Below are 18,021 nucleotides of genomic sequence, written 5' to 3'. Positions count from 1 at the left end.
GAGAAAGTTGGGCATCAGGACAGGACTGCAAGTGGTTAATTGGAGGACCTGAGGGCACCGCCTAGCCTGTGACTTAATTCTGGAGCTAGCTCGGGGCCTCTTTCTATTCAATTATGGGCCTCATCCAAATTCTGCCCTGTGAGAAAAGTCATTCAATGGTGAGAAAACCCGACTGCATTGTTTAAACCCAGCTTTGTGTGGCCGGGAAGCTGGGCTCCGCACCTGCTAATTATAGACCTTTACCCAAGGACGCAGGGCAGGCTGACCAGAAGCGGTCAGAGCCCGAGGTGGACGCGGGGAGCCGTCCCCAGCGCCCACATGCCTCGCCGGACACTGGCCCTGCATGGATGGATCACTGATTGTTTCCACGTCCCTTTGATTGTTCACACACGCCTGGGAGGAGCAGGACACCTTTTCTTTCTTTTTCTTCCTGGGTTCAGGGAACTGTACCTGTTCACTCTTCCCCTCCCAACCTGGAAAGGCCCAAATCTTTAGAAGTCAGACTAGGCAATACTGCGTTGTTTCCCGCTAATTGAGTGGCTTGAGTGGACTGTTTTAAAGGCATAGAAGTGTCTCTTCTTGTATCCGGGGTCCAGGCCCAAGCCAAGGAAGGGGCCTGGTCCCGATTTGTTGGGCGCCCGACGTGCATTGCTCAAGAAATTGATATCTCAGAAGACCAAAGCCGTGTTTCCCGGGGCCTTTCGTCTTTGGCTCGCCACACTGCGAGGGGGCCGAGACTTTTGTGACCGGCTTCTCCGCCCCATGAAGTCGGCCATCGGGTGGCAGACAGACACCGGGACGGAGGGAGGCCAGGGCTGAGTTCTAAGTCCAGGGAAGGGGCCGCCCACAAGCCACTGGTGCTTCTTCACCAGGAGGAGGCATCCGCGTCTCGAGGGTTTGAAAGGAGCAGATTCGGTGCTATTTCCCAACACTCAGCGGCCATCAACCAAAGGCATGGAATGGGCCAAGCAGCTCACGGCGGGGGTGAAAGAGGTGGGTCCATCGCTACAATTTACGCAGACTGCCGGGTGAGACGCCGTATTTACTCGCCGAGCGTTCCTTGTTTTCTGTCCAGACTTGTGAGAGGGATGCTGGGTGCAGGGAGCTCCCCGGGATCGGTGGGTCCACGAGCGCCTATTAAGCGGGCCGGGCAGCGTGCTGAGCCCCGGGATTACCCCGAGGCAGTCCGAGCTCTCCAGGAACTCCCAGTCTGATTCAGGGGGACAACAATCACTAGCTACGAAGCGGCTGGACGCAGGGTTTCCTGGGGGTGTCGTGGAGGGAGGACACTACGATTAAGGGGGACCGGGAAGGGCTTCTCGCCAAAGTGAGGCGTTATCGAGCCTCGAAGGAAGCCGGGAGGCGGAGAGGGGGCAGGGTTGGGACTCGGGGACGAGCGATGCTCTCGACAGTAATGGGGACACGGATGGGAGGAGGTTTGGGGGAAAAGAGAACGTGATTCCTTTGGGATGGGGCAAAGTGAAGACAGCTGTGGGGGGAACCCGGTTTGAGACCCCTGAAAAGCAGTTGGAGAAGTGAGACTGGAGGTGGGCAGAGAGGCTGGGGCTGGATGCGAAGATCTGAGTCATCGGCGGACAGATAGTGACCGGGTGAAGGACAGGGCCCGACTCACGGGCAGCGGCACGGCCTGGGACAAGGCCCAGGGAAGGAGGCAGAGGGAGGGCAGAGGCACGGAAGCAGAGAGGAGCCCCTCGAGAAGAGGGTGATGGGCACAGAGGGCGAGGAGGAGGACGGCTGGGGGAAGGCCATCGGGTGACTTTGGCCGAATAACGGGTCAGAAGCCAGATTAGAGACTCGGGAAGAGAATGTGGGGAATGAAGTGGAGGCGCTCGTGGCAGACAGCCTTCTCGAGGCATTTGGGCACAACGGCGAGGAGACCCGGGACTTCACTTATTGGGGCTCCGTGGATCGAATGAGGGTGGCTTTTTTAACCCTTGCCTTTCCTCTTGGAATCAATACTGTGTACTGGTTCCAAAGCAGAGCAACAAGGGCTGGGTAGTGGGGGTTAAGTGACTTGCCCAGGGTCACCCTGCTAGAAAGGGCTTGAGGCCACCCTTGAATCCAGGACCTCCCATCTCTGGGCCTGGCTCTCCATGCACTGAGCCATCTAGGTGCCCCTAAGGAGCCGGTGGACAGGGAGATGTCGAAGGTAAGAGATGGTAGACAGAGGTGGGGGCAAGCGGCTGCCGACGCCCCCGCCATGAGCGGCGCATTGGGGGCAGGAAAGGGGAAGCAGTCCTGTCAGGGGGGGAGCCGGTCTGGGGGCTGCGACGAGATGGAGAGAGCAAGAGCGGAAAGGCCGTAGGACGGCATCCAGTCTGCTCCCGAGGGAGAAGGCGCCGGAGGGCACAGTGGACCGGCCGGCTTGCCGGCAGGGCCTGAGGGGGACAGGGTGAAGGAGTGCTTAGAGCTGGATGGAGGATGGCGTGGGAGCAGTGGGCAGCAGGCGGCCATCATCACCGGAGGGTCACCCGGGGCTAGAAGGGGGGAAGGAGAGGCCTGGAGCTTAAGGTGAGCTGCCCACGACTCGGCGGCACCTGTGAGGCGGGATCCAAGCCCGGGCCTTGAGCCTGTGGCGCCTCTCTATGGCCCGCCGATGGTGAGGAGCTGCGGAAGTCTTGTGGCAGGTCCTCCGGACACTCGAATCGGCATGACTGCCAAGATGGAAGGGCCAAGAGAGGGCCTGCAAACATCCGTGGGGCATCGACGACATTGGGCCCTGCCCAGGGCTTTTAGACGGGATCTCGCCCTGGAGGGCAGGGGCCAGGCCTCGGCCCCGTTGCACCATCAGGCCCTCCGGTGGCTCGGAGGATGGCGGCCACACGAGAAACGGGAACCTGACCCCGCCCTGGCTCTCCAGCTTGCCTCCCCAGAGACATCTCTTCAAGGGGGATTGCTCGAGCCGAACTCTCCCTCCCAGAGAGCTCCTTCAGGTGGCTGCTGTCAGCCCTATTTCCTTCTCCATCCATCCTCCCATCTCTCCTGGCTCTCTGCTTGGAGAAATGCGCTCTTCCTATTCTCTGTGCGCCGCCATCTTGGTGTAACAACGTCTGGTAGGGAGGGGTCAGCCTGCAGCTCTGAGCCCGGGCTTCCCCCTTCCCCCCAGGGGCCGCCCAACAAGGCCACGTGCCCAAGCCCCAGATCTGGAGAGGCAGAGCTAGAGGAGCAGGCGGGCACCTCTCCGGCCCCAAGGCTGCTCCCTCCAGGCGGTGACGAGGGGGTGACGAGGGGGCGGGATCCCGCCTCGGTCCAGCCCTCGTTAACACTCGGTCTTACTACAGACACTCCGTGCATCAGAACGTGTCCCATGTGGGCAACAGCACATGTCCCGCATAGCCACGCAGGCCCTAAGAATCAGTCATCGCTTGGTCTGTCTGGAATGAATGGCTTATTTAATAAGCACAGAAAACCACCCGTACAGCCATATTCACCTTCCTACACACGGCACAGGCGTTGTCAGCACCTGCAGCAGCACTCTCGTGTTTGCCTGGGCGAGCACCAGGGCTCTGTTCACCGGCCTGTGAAAGGGCAGGCAGAAGGGGGGTAGCTGGGTAGTTCAGTGGATTGAGAGCCAGGCCTAGAGACGGGAGGTCCCAGGTTCAAATCCGGCCTCAGACACTTCCCAGCTGTGTGACCCTGGGCAAGTCACTCGACCCCCATTGCTACTCTTACCTCTCATCTGCCTTGGAGCCAGTATACAGTATTGACTCCAAGAAGGAAAGAGTTTAAAAAAAAAAGAAAAGAAAAGAAAGGGAGGCAGAAGTCGTGCCCACCAAAGGGTGTTCGCACCGCCTCGTCTGCATGATGAGCAAGTTTGACCAACATCTCTGTGCTGCTCTGCACACGGAAGGCCCCGCACATCCTGTTCTCGGCCCCCTCCACCTCCACGACCCAGCTTGCGCCTTCTCTGGCCCCAGGGATGGGGGAGGCAGGACCAGCCCCAGGCTCCAGCCTGGCACTCTTGGGGAGCAGCAGCTCTGACCTGCCAGCCGTGATCAGATGCAGAGGTGACGAGCCCTCTCCACCCCGGGGCCAGGGCCGGGGTTCAATCAGGGAGAAGGGGATGGCGTCTCAGAAAGAGAAGCCTACGCCATGCTGTGTTACCATCTTTATTAACCAACAAATCTGACCCAGAATCGGAGCCCTCGCGGACAGAACGTGGTCAGTCCTGGCCTTCGGAGGGGCAGACTCATGAGGCGGGAGCTCAGAGCCCCCGCCGCGTCCGGCTGTCCATCCCGAGAACAGGGGGCCGGGAGAGGGGCCCCCTCCTGAGGGCCTTACAAACGTGCCACCTTCCTCCCTCCGTCTGTGGGGACAGACAAGCCCCAGGCTCCATCGACCCCTGAGAACCTTCACCTGCCCCCTGGTGTCTTCTGAGCGGGCGGACGCCCCAGTGGCTCTCCTGCTGCTGCTGCTGCTGCTGCTGCGCCCCGGGGGGGCCTGGTGTGCTCGTCCGCACACATGGCAGCTGGAGGTGGGGGAAAGGAGGGACCCACCGTCCTCCCGGGAACTTCGGAAGCCCTGCATGCCACCTCCTGCACGTCCTCATGCCAGCAGGCGGCTGTACTCGGCTAGGGCCGAGGACTTCTTGACCCCATCCCAGATCCGGGCAGCGTAGTGGAACCTGGGCAGAGGGGGAGGCCGAGGTCAGCACGAGAACTCGGTGTCCACGGCTGGGCCTCGAGCCTGAGGGGTACCATCATGTGTAAAGTGGGCTGAGGCTCAGAGGGGACACGGAGGCCCTCAGGGAACGGCCCAGTGGAGTGCCCGGACAGCTGGGGACGGTGGAGCTGTGTAAGTCGAACTAACTCTAGCCGATTCATAGTCAAAACTCTACCCATCCTAGGCATAGAAATGATGTCATCCTCACCTCCCTTAATGGAGAGGGGAGATGAGTTACCCACACGTGACAATAAGTAACAAATCAAGAACAAGGGTCTGCCCTTTGGGCAGTCCAAAACAGTGTTGAGACTGCCATTTGTCTGCTTGAATTAAAGGTGGGCCAACAGGAAGTGACAAAAGACACTAACTCTTCAAGTTTGTTGGTTACTTCCTGTGGAGGCAGTTCCCGCTTTGAACTTGGTGCTGAAGGACCTCCCTTGAGACCTCAGGCAGCTTCTACTCTGTATTGTCACGTGGGGAAGTTAGGCTGACTTCCTTGGTCTAGCTGGGCCGCTTCCAAACTCTGCCTTAAGTAGGCACCAGCCTATCTGGTTGCTAGGCCTTGTGGCTTGTAGCCTGATTTATTTAGCCTTTTAACCTTCTCTCTCGTCCAGGCCTCTGCAGGCCTGGTCTAGCCTCTACCTTTCTCTTTATTCCCATACTTTTACCTTCCTGATTGTAAATAAACTGCCTTAACCCGATGCTGACTTGGGTCTGATTTAATTACGGAATCAACCTGAATTGTTGATTCCTGGCAGTCACATTTTAAATTCATATCTATAAAATACCGAAATTCTCCCTCTTACAGAGCACTCCTAGAAGGCCAAAGGGGTCTGCAGGAGGGGATGACCAAGGCCCATTCCCTGCGGCCCAAGGGGAAGACCGGAGATGGGGGGGCCAGAGTAGCCCCTGTCTGACCACAGATGTCCTTTGGGCCCCTGTTCCCTCGGGGAGTCCGTGAGGTGTCGTTCCCTGCCTTCTCCTCTAGCTCCGGCCAAGGCACCCCCGTGCTGCAGGATGGCCCCTCAGAGCCCTCAGATCACGGCCACAGCGGAGGGCAGCGGGAGCGACCCGTCGGCCCTGCACACAGCTGCTCTGAGGCTAACCTGGGGCTTGGCCTGGCCTGGGGCTGCCTCTTGGGACCCTCCCCGGGGGTGTCCTCCAGAGTGAGTCATGACTCACTAATGGCCATTCCTGGGGCTGGTCATTCAACTAGCTCTGAATCTCTCAAGTGCCACAGAGGCACGGCTGGGCCTCTCCTCCAGACAGTGTGGGCACTGGCTAAAAAATGGGGAGCCGCTCCCCCTTTTCCTCCAGGAGGCTGGACTGACAGGGTGGTCGCTGCGCCTCTCTAAATGCTCCCGAGACTCTGCTATTTCTAACCCCTGGTTCTGCCCCCCCTCCCCGGCCCCTACCAGTTCTTCTCCGTGAGGATGGTGTGCGAGAGCTGCGGCCGGGCCATGGACATCACCTGGCTTCGCAGTTTGGTCACCAGCGACTGGAAGCTGGGGTGGCCCCGGTAGCCCGGGAGGAGGGAAAAGAGCGGGCTGGAGCCTGGGCCTGCAGACAAGGGGAGGGTGAGGGCCGGGCTCTGGGCCCCGCGCCCGCCCCTCCCTCCCACCCCACGGGGCCCGGGGCAGGACCTGCACGGGGCAGGCTCTCGCTGTCGCCCTCGGCGTCCATGAAGGGCACCAGGAAGAGGTTCACCTCCGAGTCCAGGAAGTCGGGGGGCAGCCCCGGGAAGACGTTGCACTGCAGCATGGACAGCGTGCCTGGTGAAGGGGAGATGGGGTGAGAGCGGGCTGGGCTGGGGGGGTCCCGGGGAGAGGGGGTGCGGAGGGGCCCTGCCTCACCCTTGTAGCGCAGGTGGGAGTGGGCCATCAGCTGGTCGATCACCAGGTGCATCTGCCGCAGCTTCTGGGGGCAGAAGTCCTCCCTCCGGGCCTTGTTCTGAAGGAAAACTGAGGCAGGGCCGCCGGGTGAGCCCCCTGAGGTCCGGCCAGGAGTGCCGTCCCCACGCCCGGCCCCCATGCGGCGCCTCACCTAGATGGGGGTAGTACTCCGTGCCTTCGTCCGAGCCCGAGGAGCTGCTGGCCTCATGGCTGGGGGACGGGGTGGAAGGCTTCACCATCTCTGCCGTTTGCAGGAACCTGGGCGGGTGGGGGAGAACAGAGACCGACTGCCTGCCTGGGGCCACATAGCAAGGGAAGGTCAAGCCCCGCTTGTGGGTCCCACGGGAGTTGGAGGAGGCCAGCCTGGAGGTGTCAGGAGGCCCCCCCAGGATTGTTGGAGGGGTTGGGGTGTCAGGGGGTCCCTTGGGGTTATCAGGGGATTTGGGGGGTGTCAGGGGGTCCTCTGGGGTTATCAGGGGATTTGGGGGGTGTCAGGAGGTCCCTGGGGAGGTTCACGCTCAGATGGTTTTGGGAGCCGGCCTGGCCCGGCCCTCACTGCCCCATGGGCCGCAGCCTGGGTCTGAGGCCGCGTTCTGCAGGAAGGGGCTCTGTCAGAGGCGGCCAGAGGTTCACAAAGTGCTTCACAAAGCCCGGAGGGGCCTGCGGCCCCCATTCACCCCATCTGACAGGGGAGGCCCACAGAGGTCCGGGGCCTTGTCCAGGGTCAGGCAGCTGAGGTGGGTCTGAGGCAGGATCTGAAGCCAAGGCCGGCACTCCGGCCCCTCCTCACAGAGCCTCAGGAGGCGGCCCCCCATCCCCACGGCGGGGTGCTCGTGATCTCACCGGTACAGGCTGAGGTCGGTGAACCAGTCCTGCACTACGATGACCACGTGGCAGACTGTGAAGAGGAAGGCCGCGATCTGCAGGGACTGCAGGGACAAAGGCGTGTGAGGGAGCCCGGCCCGGGCAACCCCTCCCCGAGCCCCCCGGCTCCGCAGAGGCCCCTCACCTGCATCTCCACGTAGGTGTGCGGCAGGTTGTACTCGGGGGGCAGCTTGCGGTCATTGTTGATCAGGTGGTCCAGGATGGACGGACTCAGGATGGGCTGAGGGCAGGAGGGAACACATGGGAGGAGTGAGGCCGGGAAGAGGCTGCGGGGTGGCAGGATGAGGGGTCCCGGAGCCCTGAGGAAGGTGGCATCACCGCCAAGGCAGGAGGGGTTCTGGGGTCCCTAGAACCACATGCTGGCCCGCACACAGGGGTGCTCAATTGCTGCCCAAGGTTGGCCAGTGGGTTTGAGCCAGGACTCTGGCCTCCCCACGAGAGCCTCAGGAATGGGTGGGAGACAAGGAGGCTGTGGGAGAAGCCAAGGTAGGAGCTGCAGGAATGGAGGGGATCGGGAGGAAGTTGGGCATAGGTGGGCAGGCAGTGTCCAGCAGCGAGGGGACAGCCTCTGTCCTCTGTCCTGCCCCGGGGGCCACATTTTAGGACAGGAGGCCAAAGAGCTGGGAGGGAAGAGGAGGCAACTCGGAGGACACATGAGCGGTGTGTGTATGTGTGTGTGGGTCAGTCTTGTCCAGCCCTGGAGGGCAGAGGTGCAGAGAGGCCGACAGAGCTGACCACAGGCAGGCCGGGCTCCCCCAGGAGCTCTCCAGGCAGGGGCCGGAGCACCAGGTGTCAGGGAAATCCATTTTGGGTCCGACAGCCAATGAGGCTGACCAACAGACAGGCAGATAGACAGCCGTGAGCTCAGGGGCGGTGGACAGAGGCCAGACAGAGCGACCATCCCCGGGGGTGGCTGGAGCTGCGGTCTGGCAGGCCTGTACCTGGGTGTCCAGGAAGACGATGCGCTCCTGGGTGATGAAGAAGTCGATGCCGCTGGTCTGGTTGCCTCCACGCTCCTTCATCTCGGCACTCTGGGCCCGGAACACGTACGCTCTGCAGGGAGGCCGGGGCAGGAGCCCTCCTGTGAGACTGCCCCCCGCGCAGGGCCCACCCGCACCCCACAACCATGACGGGCTCTCGTCCGCCCTCGGGGCGGGCATCGCCCTAAGCCTGGGTCAGCTGGCAAGCTGTGTGGCCGGGAGCGGGGAGGGCCTCATCAGGCAGGCGGGCCTCATCTGCAGAATGGGCTCGGCGGTCCTGTGGACACTCGGGTCAGAGCCGCCGAGGGTCAGTGATCTGCGTCTAAAGAGCTGGGGGAGGCCAGCGCAGGAGGTTCAGGGGCCACAAGCTCACAGGCTCTACGGGGGGGGGGGGGGGGGGCCCTAGCAGAGGGGGGTGGGGATGACCCCCGGGGCCACAGCCATATCATGCCAGAACTCTCCCCTGGCCAACCCTCCGGGAGTCCTGCTTGTCAGAAAGAGTCCGGCTAAGATGGGGAACGGCCTCGGACCCCTGCTGGCTGCCCGCACACCGGCCTCCTTCAGTTCACTCGGGGTCTCTAGTCCCTCGCCCACTGTGTGCCCCGTGACCAGGCTGAGGAAACTGCGGAGCTCAGAGAATCATGGGCCGCTGGGAAGGGGGTCCGACCCCCAGGGGCCCGGGGCGGGCAGGCCTGACGGGCAAAGGCCGAAGAGGGCCCCGGCGGGCAGGCGAGGGCCCGGGAGAGACGAGCAGACGAGGGAGCCGCCTCGCTTAACAAATGCTTCTTGACGGATGGCCTCCTTCAGAGAACAAGTGGGGGCCTCGTGGGGTCTGAGCAGGAGAGGGAGCCGGGGGTGGGAGGGCCCACTCAGGACGGTGGGGCCAGTGGGGTGAGCCTGGAGGCCGTGGCGCCTCCCCTCCCGCCCGCCTCACCTCTGGTCCTCCTCGGGAGTGTTGGCCGACAGCAGGGACATGACCATGGACTTGCCCGTGCCCTGGAGCCCCAGGACCCCCACCACCAGCACGTCCGTCTGGTCCAGCAGGTACTGTTGGGAGAGCGTGGCCCGGGGCGGCGTCAGCCCCACGGAGGGGACCGGGGAGCTGACCCAGGAGGTGTGGCCCAGCACCGCCCTCCTGGGCCTGCGAAGGTGGGAGGACGTGCCCGGCCCCAGCGGCCTCCGCTCCAGGGGAGGCCTGGCAGCTTCCTCCCCGGGGCTCCCGCGCTCCGCCCGGCCCGCAGGTCTCACCTCGATGGCGCTGTCGCACCAGTTCATCTGGTCGTCCACCAGCTTGATGCTGTGCTTCATGCGCTCGGGGGGAAGCAGCTTGGCCTGGCCCACCACGGCTGGCAAAGGACAGAACACAGGGACGCCTGGCACCTAGACCCGCACTCCCGGGCAGCCCCGGCACAGGACAGGCTCGGACGCACCCCCACCCCTCCTCACTGTGGCAGACCCCCTATTTGAAGGCAGGGACCTCTGCCCCCCTTTCCCTGTGAGGTGGGTCAGCGAGTCACCCCTGACCTCTCTTCCTCCTCACCTCACCCCGACTGCCCCGGCCCCCTCCTCCTGCTCAATCTCAGCATCCTCCCCCGCGATGTCACTCCCACTCACCGAGACCCCTGAGCCCAGTCGGCCCCCCAGAGTCTCCCCAAGTCACCGATGTCCAGGGGCCTCTTGTCTCTTCCAGGGTCTCATCTGGTTTTACTCTTTTTAAACCCATTTTTGGGTAAGTCTTATAATGGGTCAAGGAGCTTCCTCACCTCCCCAGAAGGCCCCCCCCACTTACGGTCCATGGCGGCGGGGGTGGCGGCACCCATGCCCCGGTTCTGGATCTGGTAGACGGGCTGGGTAGGCCGCTGGCCTTCCTTCTCCCCCTTGGGAGGTGTGGGGGTCACTGGGGGGGGTGGTGTGGCCCCTTCAAGGACTGGGGCACCTGCCCCGCTGGCCGGGCCCTTGCTTTCTTCTCGAGGCTTCATGAGGACGATGGGTTTGTCCAGTGGAGCCGGGGCCGGGGGTGCGGTGGGCGCCGGGGTTGGCGGGGGCGGCAGTTTAGACTGCAGAGGAGGAAGAAGGTCGGGGTCGCTGCGGCCCCTTGGCTCCAGCCCCCACAATGGCCTGCGGACCCCGAGGACTTGCTCTCAACCTTACCCGCTCTGCCGGAGGCTTAGAGAGAATGATGGGCGTCTTCTGCATGACTGATGTCCCCGTCTCCTCGTTGCCGTCCTGTGAAGGGAAGGAGAACTCCAGCCCTGCTCCAGGACCCGCTGAATTCTCCAGCACGGCTTACCCCATCTGGCCCATCTTCCCACCCAAGGTGGTCGCCTCATCTCCTTCCTGTCCATGAGCTGTCCTCTGTGTGGGGGCTCCCCTCCACCTCCTGGACCCCCTCCCCACAGAGGACGGGACCTACGGGGTGTCACTCCAAGTCGGGGAAGAGGACGATGTCTCTAGAAAGGGTGTTAAGGGACTCTTCTGGCGCCCTCTTAATGACCACCAACCCTACTGGAGAACAATGACTTTGGATTCCCTCCCACAAAACTTGAGGTTTGCACTAGACTAAATAATGACTGAGAGACTCAATGAGACGTTAGAGGAAGTGGAACCTTCCACCTCAGAACTGCCCCCCAAAAACCCAGCCAGCAACCTCTGGGCAATGGTGGCCCAAAGAGAGGAGGCCAGAGACAGGGAGCCCACAAGCCTGTGCATGTCTGTGCGTGTGCGTGTGCGTGTGCGTGTGTGTGTAAGCCCTGAGAGATCTGAGATCAGAATAGGGCTGCCCAGGCTAGAGGCTTGTCCTGATATACCTGAGAGGGCCCTGAAGCTCCAGCAGCATCTAAACTTCCACTGTCCATGGTGGGCCTAATCTTAGGAAGTGGAAGTCAACTCAAGAGCCCAAGAAATATGGAGTGAGAGCAAGCAGAGGTGTCTGCCCAAAGGCAGCAGAGGTCAGAGGTTGGCCAGGGCACAAGGCCCCAGTTCAGGAACTAAAGGAAAGTTGAAAAGATGACAAAAACAACCAACTAGTCTCAAAAATCACTGTCAGTTTAACCTAATAAAACTGCAAGCAGATGCTTAAAGGAAAATGGATTTTCCACGGAGGCTTTATGAATACCTGGAAGAAAAAGGTAAGAGGGGGAAAAACAAAAGCCAAGGAGGAAGAAATGGAAGAAAGTAACAAACTTGGCAAGAAATGGAACTCCAGCAAACTAGAACAGACCTAACAGAAATCAATGATTTCCTGAGAGAGCCACAAATAGTAGAACACAATCTAAATATTAAAAAAAAAAAAAATAGAAAAAAAAAGATCCACTGTAAAAAACTCATCTGGAAAACAAGTTGAGGAGCTATCACTTAAGAATTGTTGGACTCAGGTGGCAGCTGGGTAGCTCAGTGGATTGAGAGCCAGGCCTAGAGACGGGAGGTCCTAGGTTCAAATCTGGCCTCAGACACTTCCTAGCTGTGTGACCCTGGCAAGTCATTTGACCCCCATGGCCTAGCCCTTATCACTCTTCTGCCTTGGAACCAACACACAGAATTGACTCCAAGATGGAAGGTGAGGGTTAAAAAAAAAAAAGAAGAAGAACTGGAATTATTGGACTCTGAAAATCACATTAAGAAAAAAGAGGCCTGGAAAAGGTCTTTTGAGAAATCATAAAGGGAAACTGCCATGATCTCTTCAGAACCAGAGGGCAGAGGCAAGACACAAAGAAGCCACTGGTTATCTCTGGAGAGAACCCAAAGGGAAAGGTTCCAGGAACATCAGAGCAAGCATCTGGAAGGAAGTCCGAATATCAAGGAATCTCAGTCAGGATCCTGCCAGGCTGAAAACTAGGAGATACTGGAATACACACTACCCAAAGCAGGAGAGGCTTAAGTTTGCAACCAAGAAGGATGTGCAACTACGAAGCCCAGGTGGGAAATGGACCTTTGATGGAAGAGAGGATGATGTCTGAGTGATCCTGGTGAAAAGACCAGCTCTGAGCTGGCCTGGGAATCAAAGAGGCCAGAGCAACCCAGAAAGGACAAATGGGCCACTGGGAGGAGCTCGTGTTCTGGGGCCCTTTGGAACCTGAATGACTTCAGAGGGCATTATAGGGGTCCTTGGAGGGTCAGAAAAGAGAAGAGAGGAAGAGTAAAAGGAAGAACAGACTAGTGCAGAAAGGGGGCTTGTGATTTCTCATAAAGAGGAAGTAGCAGAAGAGCAATAGATCCACAGCAGGAAATGAGGGCAGTGGGCTTTGACGATCCCGGCTTGGGAAGAATTCAAATCAACACAGAAGCAAGAATCGTGGGGAAGGAAGAGACACCCACAACAGACTGTGATCCTCAGAGGGTGCCTTAGGTTGCTATTAAGATTATGGGGAATGGAGAGGCAAACTGGGAACGAACAAATGGAACCTTTATTAAGTGCTTCTGTGTTAGGGGCACTTGGCCCTCATGAACTGCTCCTTTAGAAATGGCCAAAGAGGGAGGCAGCTGGGTAGCTCAGTAGATTGAGAGCCAGGCCTAGAGACAGGAGGTCCTAGATTCAAATCTGGCCTCAGACACTTCCCAGCTGTATGACCCTGGGCAAGTCACTTAACCCTCATTGCCTACCCTTACCACTCTTCTGCCTTGGAGCCAATACACGGTAAGGGTTAAAGAAAAAAAAAGAGAAACGGCCAAAGAGACTGATTCCAAGAGCCCCAGGGAATAAGAACTGAGGCAGAAGTGAAGTGAACAGAGCCAGAAGGGTTGATGGGAGGACAATACTATAAAGACAAACATCTGGGAAAGACTTCAGGACACCAATCTGCAATCCCAGACAGGATCTCCAGAGGACACAGTAGTATCCTCACCTGCTGACAGAGGGGACAGCTCCAAGGGGCACTTTTGCCCACAGCAATGGCCTGGATTTATTTGGCTTGTCCATCCACTACCAGAGAGAATTAACTGGGTAGGGCTGGGAGCAGAGGTTAGCCATAGTGAGGCCAGAAAGAAAGAGAATCATGGCAACAGCTTAAAAATGCCCACAAGAGAGCAGAGGAAAGGGCAAAAGGAAGCACAGCCCAACAGGATAATCGTGACAGTGACTTGTAGACTTTCTTATGTGCCAAACTTTTCAATGAAGCCAGCAGTGAGAAAGAGAGAGGAATTCCTGAAGGACCCTTTTTGTTGTGTTTCTGAAAATACTCCTTTTCTGATATCTAAGTTCGGAATAAAAACATTTAAATTTTTAAAAAGGTGAGCTCCTGGTGGGCAGGGGCTGTGCTGCTCTGGGATTTGTATCCCCAAAGTCAGAGACAAAGAGACAAAGTCTCCACCTTTGAATCCTTCACATTCTTTGTGTCTGAGTGAGCATATGTATGAACACGTGTGGGAGTTTGTCCACCAAGGGGCCCTTTCTTGCCCTCCAGACTCCTGCTCAAGAGCATGTCCCCAGTCTTGGAGGACCCTGGTTGGCTGGAGTACTGCTTGGCCATCTGGCTAGATTGACTGCCCTTCCCTGCAGTATCCTCAGCCCATCAAAGCTCATCCATCTCTGCTCCCTGAGGCCCAGAGCTCCTGGGTGGGGCATGCTCCCACCTCAAGCTTCCAGCTCCAGCTCCAGCTCCAACTCAGAGAACATCCATCATTCCTACAGGGCCACTCCTGGGGAGGCCTCATCAATCACTTCTCCACATATACTCTTTCTCTGTTAGGACGTGAGCTCCCTGAGGGCAAGGGCTGGCTCGCTCACTTCTACTGTCATCCCCACTATATAGCTGGGGCAGGGCAGGGAACATTGGCAGCACTTAATAAAAACTTTCTCTCTCCTGGCTTCCTTCAAGGCCTCCAGTCATGGCAAGTCCATGCCACCTGAGGGCAGGCCCTTCCACGTGGGAAAGCTCTCTCTCTGTTAAGAAGCTGCTCCTTACATTAAGCCTGACTCTGCCTCTTGGCAACCACCTAGTGCCCTTGGCCCAGTGCCCTCAAGTGAAAGAGGGAATAGCCCTCGAAGAAGCTTCTTTTCTCCTGGGTAAATCTCTCCAGCTCCTTCAATGATCTATGGACAGCATGAACCCAAGGCCGTCCTTCATCATCCTGGCTGCTCCCTCCCAATGTTCTCCAAGTTACTAATGTCCTTCCTCAACTATGGTGCCCAGATATAGCTAGCAGGTGCAGTCTGATCAGCTGTCCCCAGGCTGCTATTCCTGAAGCCCAACTCCTGCCACTTCCTTCCTTAAGAAGCTTCAGGGACTCCCTATAGTCTTTGTGATAAAGTATGGTATCCTTTGTTGGACATCAGAGCTCAGTGGATTTTTTTCAGGCTGGCAGCACATTTCTCCCCCTCAGGCCAACTAGCCTTCCTGCCATTCCCCATCCACAAAATTCCACCTCCGGCCCTTGGAGGGGGGGTTGGGGTTGTGTGGGTGTTGCAGGTTCCCACCCCCCATATCTCCAGGAATCAATCCCTCCCTTCCAGACTCAGAACAGGCCCCTCATCAAAATCTTCCCTTTCTTCCTCATTCCCTGGGGCTCTCCATCCTCTCTTGTGTATTAATGTTACACCTACTGGCACTTCTGGGTGGTATCTCTATACCTATTAGCAGACACACACATACCCTGCCCTCCTCAATGGAAACTCCCTGGGGGCAAGGACTATTCTGGTTTTGTCTCCTAGCACTGAGCCTGGCATTATTAAGTGGGCACTTAATGAATGTTTTTCCAAATGTATTGAAACATCATGATTTCTCACAGTGGGATTTCTGGTTACTGATGGTTCAATGACAATACCACTCTTAGTCACCCTGCAAGCTCCCAAAGGCAGGAGCTGGGTCTCTGACCACCTGCTACCCAGAACACAGGCTTGAGGTCTCTGGACCCTGGATGGTGCCTCCTTTGAGCACCCAAGGCCACTCCCACCCCACTCACCCGTCTCTCTCGATCTCGTTCCCAAGGTGCTCCATAGTCTCTTTCTCGACCCCCAGGCCCAGACAGATTCTGGGGTCCACCAGAGCCTGGTTCCTTCCATCGGCGCCGTCGCTCTAGTCCATAGAGACCTGGCTGGCTGTGCCCAGACTCCGACATGGCACTGCCTAGTGAGAAAAAGAGGGAAAATTGGGGTCCCCCATATTGCCCAGGGTTCTCTCTATAGCAGTGTGCAGGGCCCCCAGAAAACCAGGGAGATTCCTTGATGCAGACACTGAAATGGGAGTTCACCCATCTCAGACCAGAAACCATCATCCTGGGAGATCCCATTGCCCTGGAGTGCCCATCTCCTTAGCACCTCTGCTCTCTGGATGGAGGAGTGGCCACCATTTCAAGCCTTCTGGCCCCATCACTGCAGGGTACCCAATCTTATGGCAGCTCGATGGGTACAGTTTCTTAGGGAGGAGGAAGAAGCCCTGTGCTTAAGGCTAGCTTGGCTACTTGAGGACCCTCAGAAAGTTCCCACCCTCTTGAGGTTACTCCCGGAGGAGAACCCATCACCAAGGTCAGTGCCTCAAGGCCAGTGCAGGGAGCAGGCACAATAATGAGGTTGTCCCAGAGGAATTCAGGAAATCCACAAAAACCTGGAGAAGTTCCCCAATTCAATTAACTTTCAGGTAGATCTGCCCCTTGGGCCTCCCCCGGTCCTGCCCTTTTAGTTTCCTTTTAAAGTGAATTTTGGCCATTAGAGTGTAAGCTCCTCACGGGCAGGTGCTGTTTTCTCTCTTTTTTGAGCCCCTTACCTTCCATCTTAGAAACGATACTGAGTATCGGTTCCAAGGCAGAAGAGCAGTAAGGACTACGCAGTGGGGAAAAGTGACCAGTTCAGAGTCAGCCGGCTACCAAGTGTCTGAAGCCATATTTGAACCCAGGACCTCAGGCTTGGTTCTCACTGAGCACTTCCACCCCACCGCAGCCCCCGCAGGTATCGGTCCTCCCGGAGTTGAGCGTGGAGCCGGGCCCACAGGGGGTGCTTAATAGCTGCTTGGTCCGCTGGACCTCATGATCCACTGCCCTTTAATTAAGCCTTTTACAGATAAGGAAACTGAGGTCCAGGGCCCTTAAGTGTCTCGCTCAAGGTCACCCCGAGGTTAGATTCGAACCCGAGCGGCTCCCCGGCTCCCCTGCTCCCCACGGGCGCTCAAATGCCGGTTTATGGGGGACAATAGGGGCTTCCCTACTCAACCACTTCCGGGTTGGGCAGCCGGCTACGGTGGGGGGAGGAAAAGTAACGGGGGCGGGGAATCAGGCACGTGCCGGGTGGGTGGAGTCGGCTCGTCCGCGCGCCTCGCTCTGAACTGGACGTTGATTGGCTCCTAGGTTCTCGGGCTGAGGCGCGCGCCGGGAGTGGGCGCGAGCCTTTCTGAGCTAATCTCTGATTGGTTCTTGGGCCTGGCCGCGCGCCGAGGATGGGCGAGGCCCTACTTCCTAAATTGGCCTATGATTGGCTTCGGCGGAGGCGGAGGGGGGGGGACTCACAGGGAAGGAGGAGGGGCCTGGCGCGCGCCCGCAGTGGGAGGAGCCCTTTCGTCCGCGCGCCGTCTGGCCCTTACCTGAGCTGACCGCTGAATGGCGCCACGGCCAAGGCAAGCGCTTCTCCCGCGTTGGACTAGGAAGGAGCCCGTCACCGGCGAGTCAATGGAAGACTCTGAGGAGCGAAGTTGCTGGCGTCTCGGAATCGGGGGGCGGGAAGAAAGGGAGGGGGGAGAAGGGGAGCGACGGTGAGAAGAGGCGCGTCGCTAGAGTGACGTCATCGCGCCTGCGCTGAGGGTGCATGGGGGGGTATGCGCGAGCCTAAGGAACAGCGCATGCGTCAGGTTTTGGCTTGGGTGTTGGCCCGCCCTTTCTCTGGTTTGCGTCTGATTCCACCACGCATGCGTTTCAGAGGAGGGCGGGGCTGGAGCCTGGAGAGTCTTGCTGAAGAGGTCGCCTGTTCGAATCCATGGTCCGCGGGCATCTGCTACCGGCTGCCGGATAAAAGTACCTGGGTTTAGAGGGACCCGAGAATGAACTGAATGAATTCTCCCTCTGCACCCAATTCCTCCTCCTAGAAGCCTCCCCAGATAATCCTGGTGTGGGCCCGGAGAGAGGAGGAGCAGCTGCCCCAGAGCCAGGCCTCCCCCCGCGGGGGACCTTCCCAGCCCCGACGTTCTGTTCTAGATTTCCCAGCCTTGACCTTCCCTGTTCTAAGGCTCCTCCCAGCTCTGACAATCCACCGTATACATTCATTCAAGAGATATTTATTAAATGTGTAGCTCTTCTAGTTGAGATTCTATGCTTAGGTACAAAGATATGCTGTATGGTGCTTAAGATCTAATGAGAGGGGGCAGCTGGGTAGCTCAGTGGATTGAGAATCAGAGGTTCTGGGTTCAAATCCAACCTCAGACATTTCCCAGCTGTGTGACCCTGGGCAAGTCACTTGACCCCCATTGCCCACCCTTTACCACTCTTCCACCTAGGAGCCAATACACAGAAGTTAAGGATTAAAAAAAAACAACGATCTAATGAGAAAGATGTGCCTAAATAACTAATGCAGAACCGTTAGGGAAGGGCCAAGAAAAGCTGAAAGAGGCCTCCAGGACAGAGGAGATGGGGCTGGGAGGAGCCTCAGCACAGGGAATGCCAAC

The 18,021-nt window shown here is 58.5% G+C and overlaps 1 protein-coding gene across 1 annotated transcript; it reads right to left on the bottom strand.

Moving 5' to 3' along the window:
* Window positions 1–4,114: 4,114 nt before the first annotated feature.
* On the bottom strand, window positions 4,115–17,094 carry SMG9 (SMG9 nonsense mediated mRNA decay factor). The gene is made up of 14 exons (XM_044671039.1): window positions 16,948–17,094; window positions 15,338–15,501; window positions 10,592–10,666; window positions 10,230–10,497; window positions 9,689–9,786; window positions 9,375–9,487; window positions 8,402–8,513; window positions 7,585–7,680; window positions 7,419–7,504; window positions 6,727–6,833; window positions 6,537–6,644; window positions 6,327–6,455; window positions 6,099–6,243; window positions 4,115–4,645 (listed from the first exon to the last, which is right to left on the bottom strand). The coding sequence occupies exons 2-14, from the start codon at window positions 15,491–15,493 to the stop codon at window positions 4,567–4,569; spliced, it is 1,572 nt and encodes a 523-aa protein (XP_044526974.1). The 5' UTR covers window positions 15,494–15,501; window positions 16,948–17,094; the 3' UTR covers window positions 4,115–4,566.
* Between the last annotated feature and the right edge of the window lie 927 nt (window positions 17,095–18,021).

This window comes from Gracilinanus agilis, chromosome 3, assembly GCF_016433145.1.
Source record: "Gracilinanus agilis isolate LMUSP501 chromosome 3, AgileGrace, whole genome shotgun sequence".
Classification (NCBI taxonomy): domain Eukaryota; kingdom Metazoa; phylum Chordata; class Mammalia; order Didelphimorphia; family Didelphidae; genus Gracilinanus; species Gracilinanus agilis.
Note: the sequence above shows the minus strand (reverse complement) of the source record. Positions and strands in the feature narration are given on the sequence as shown.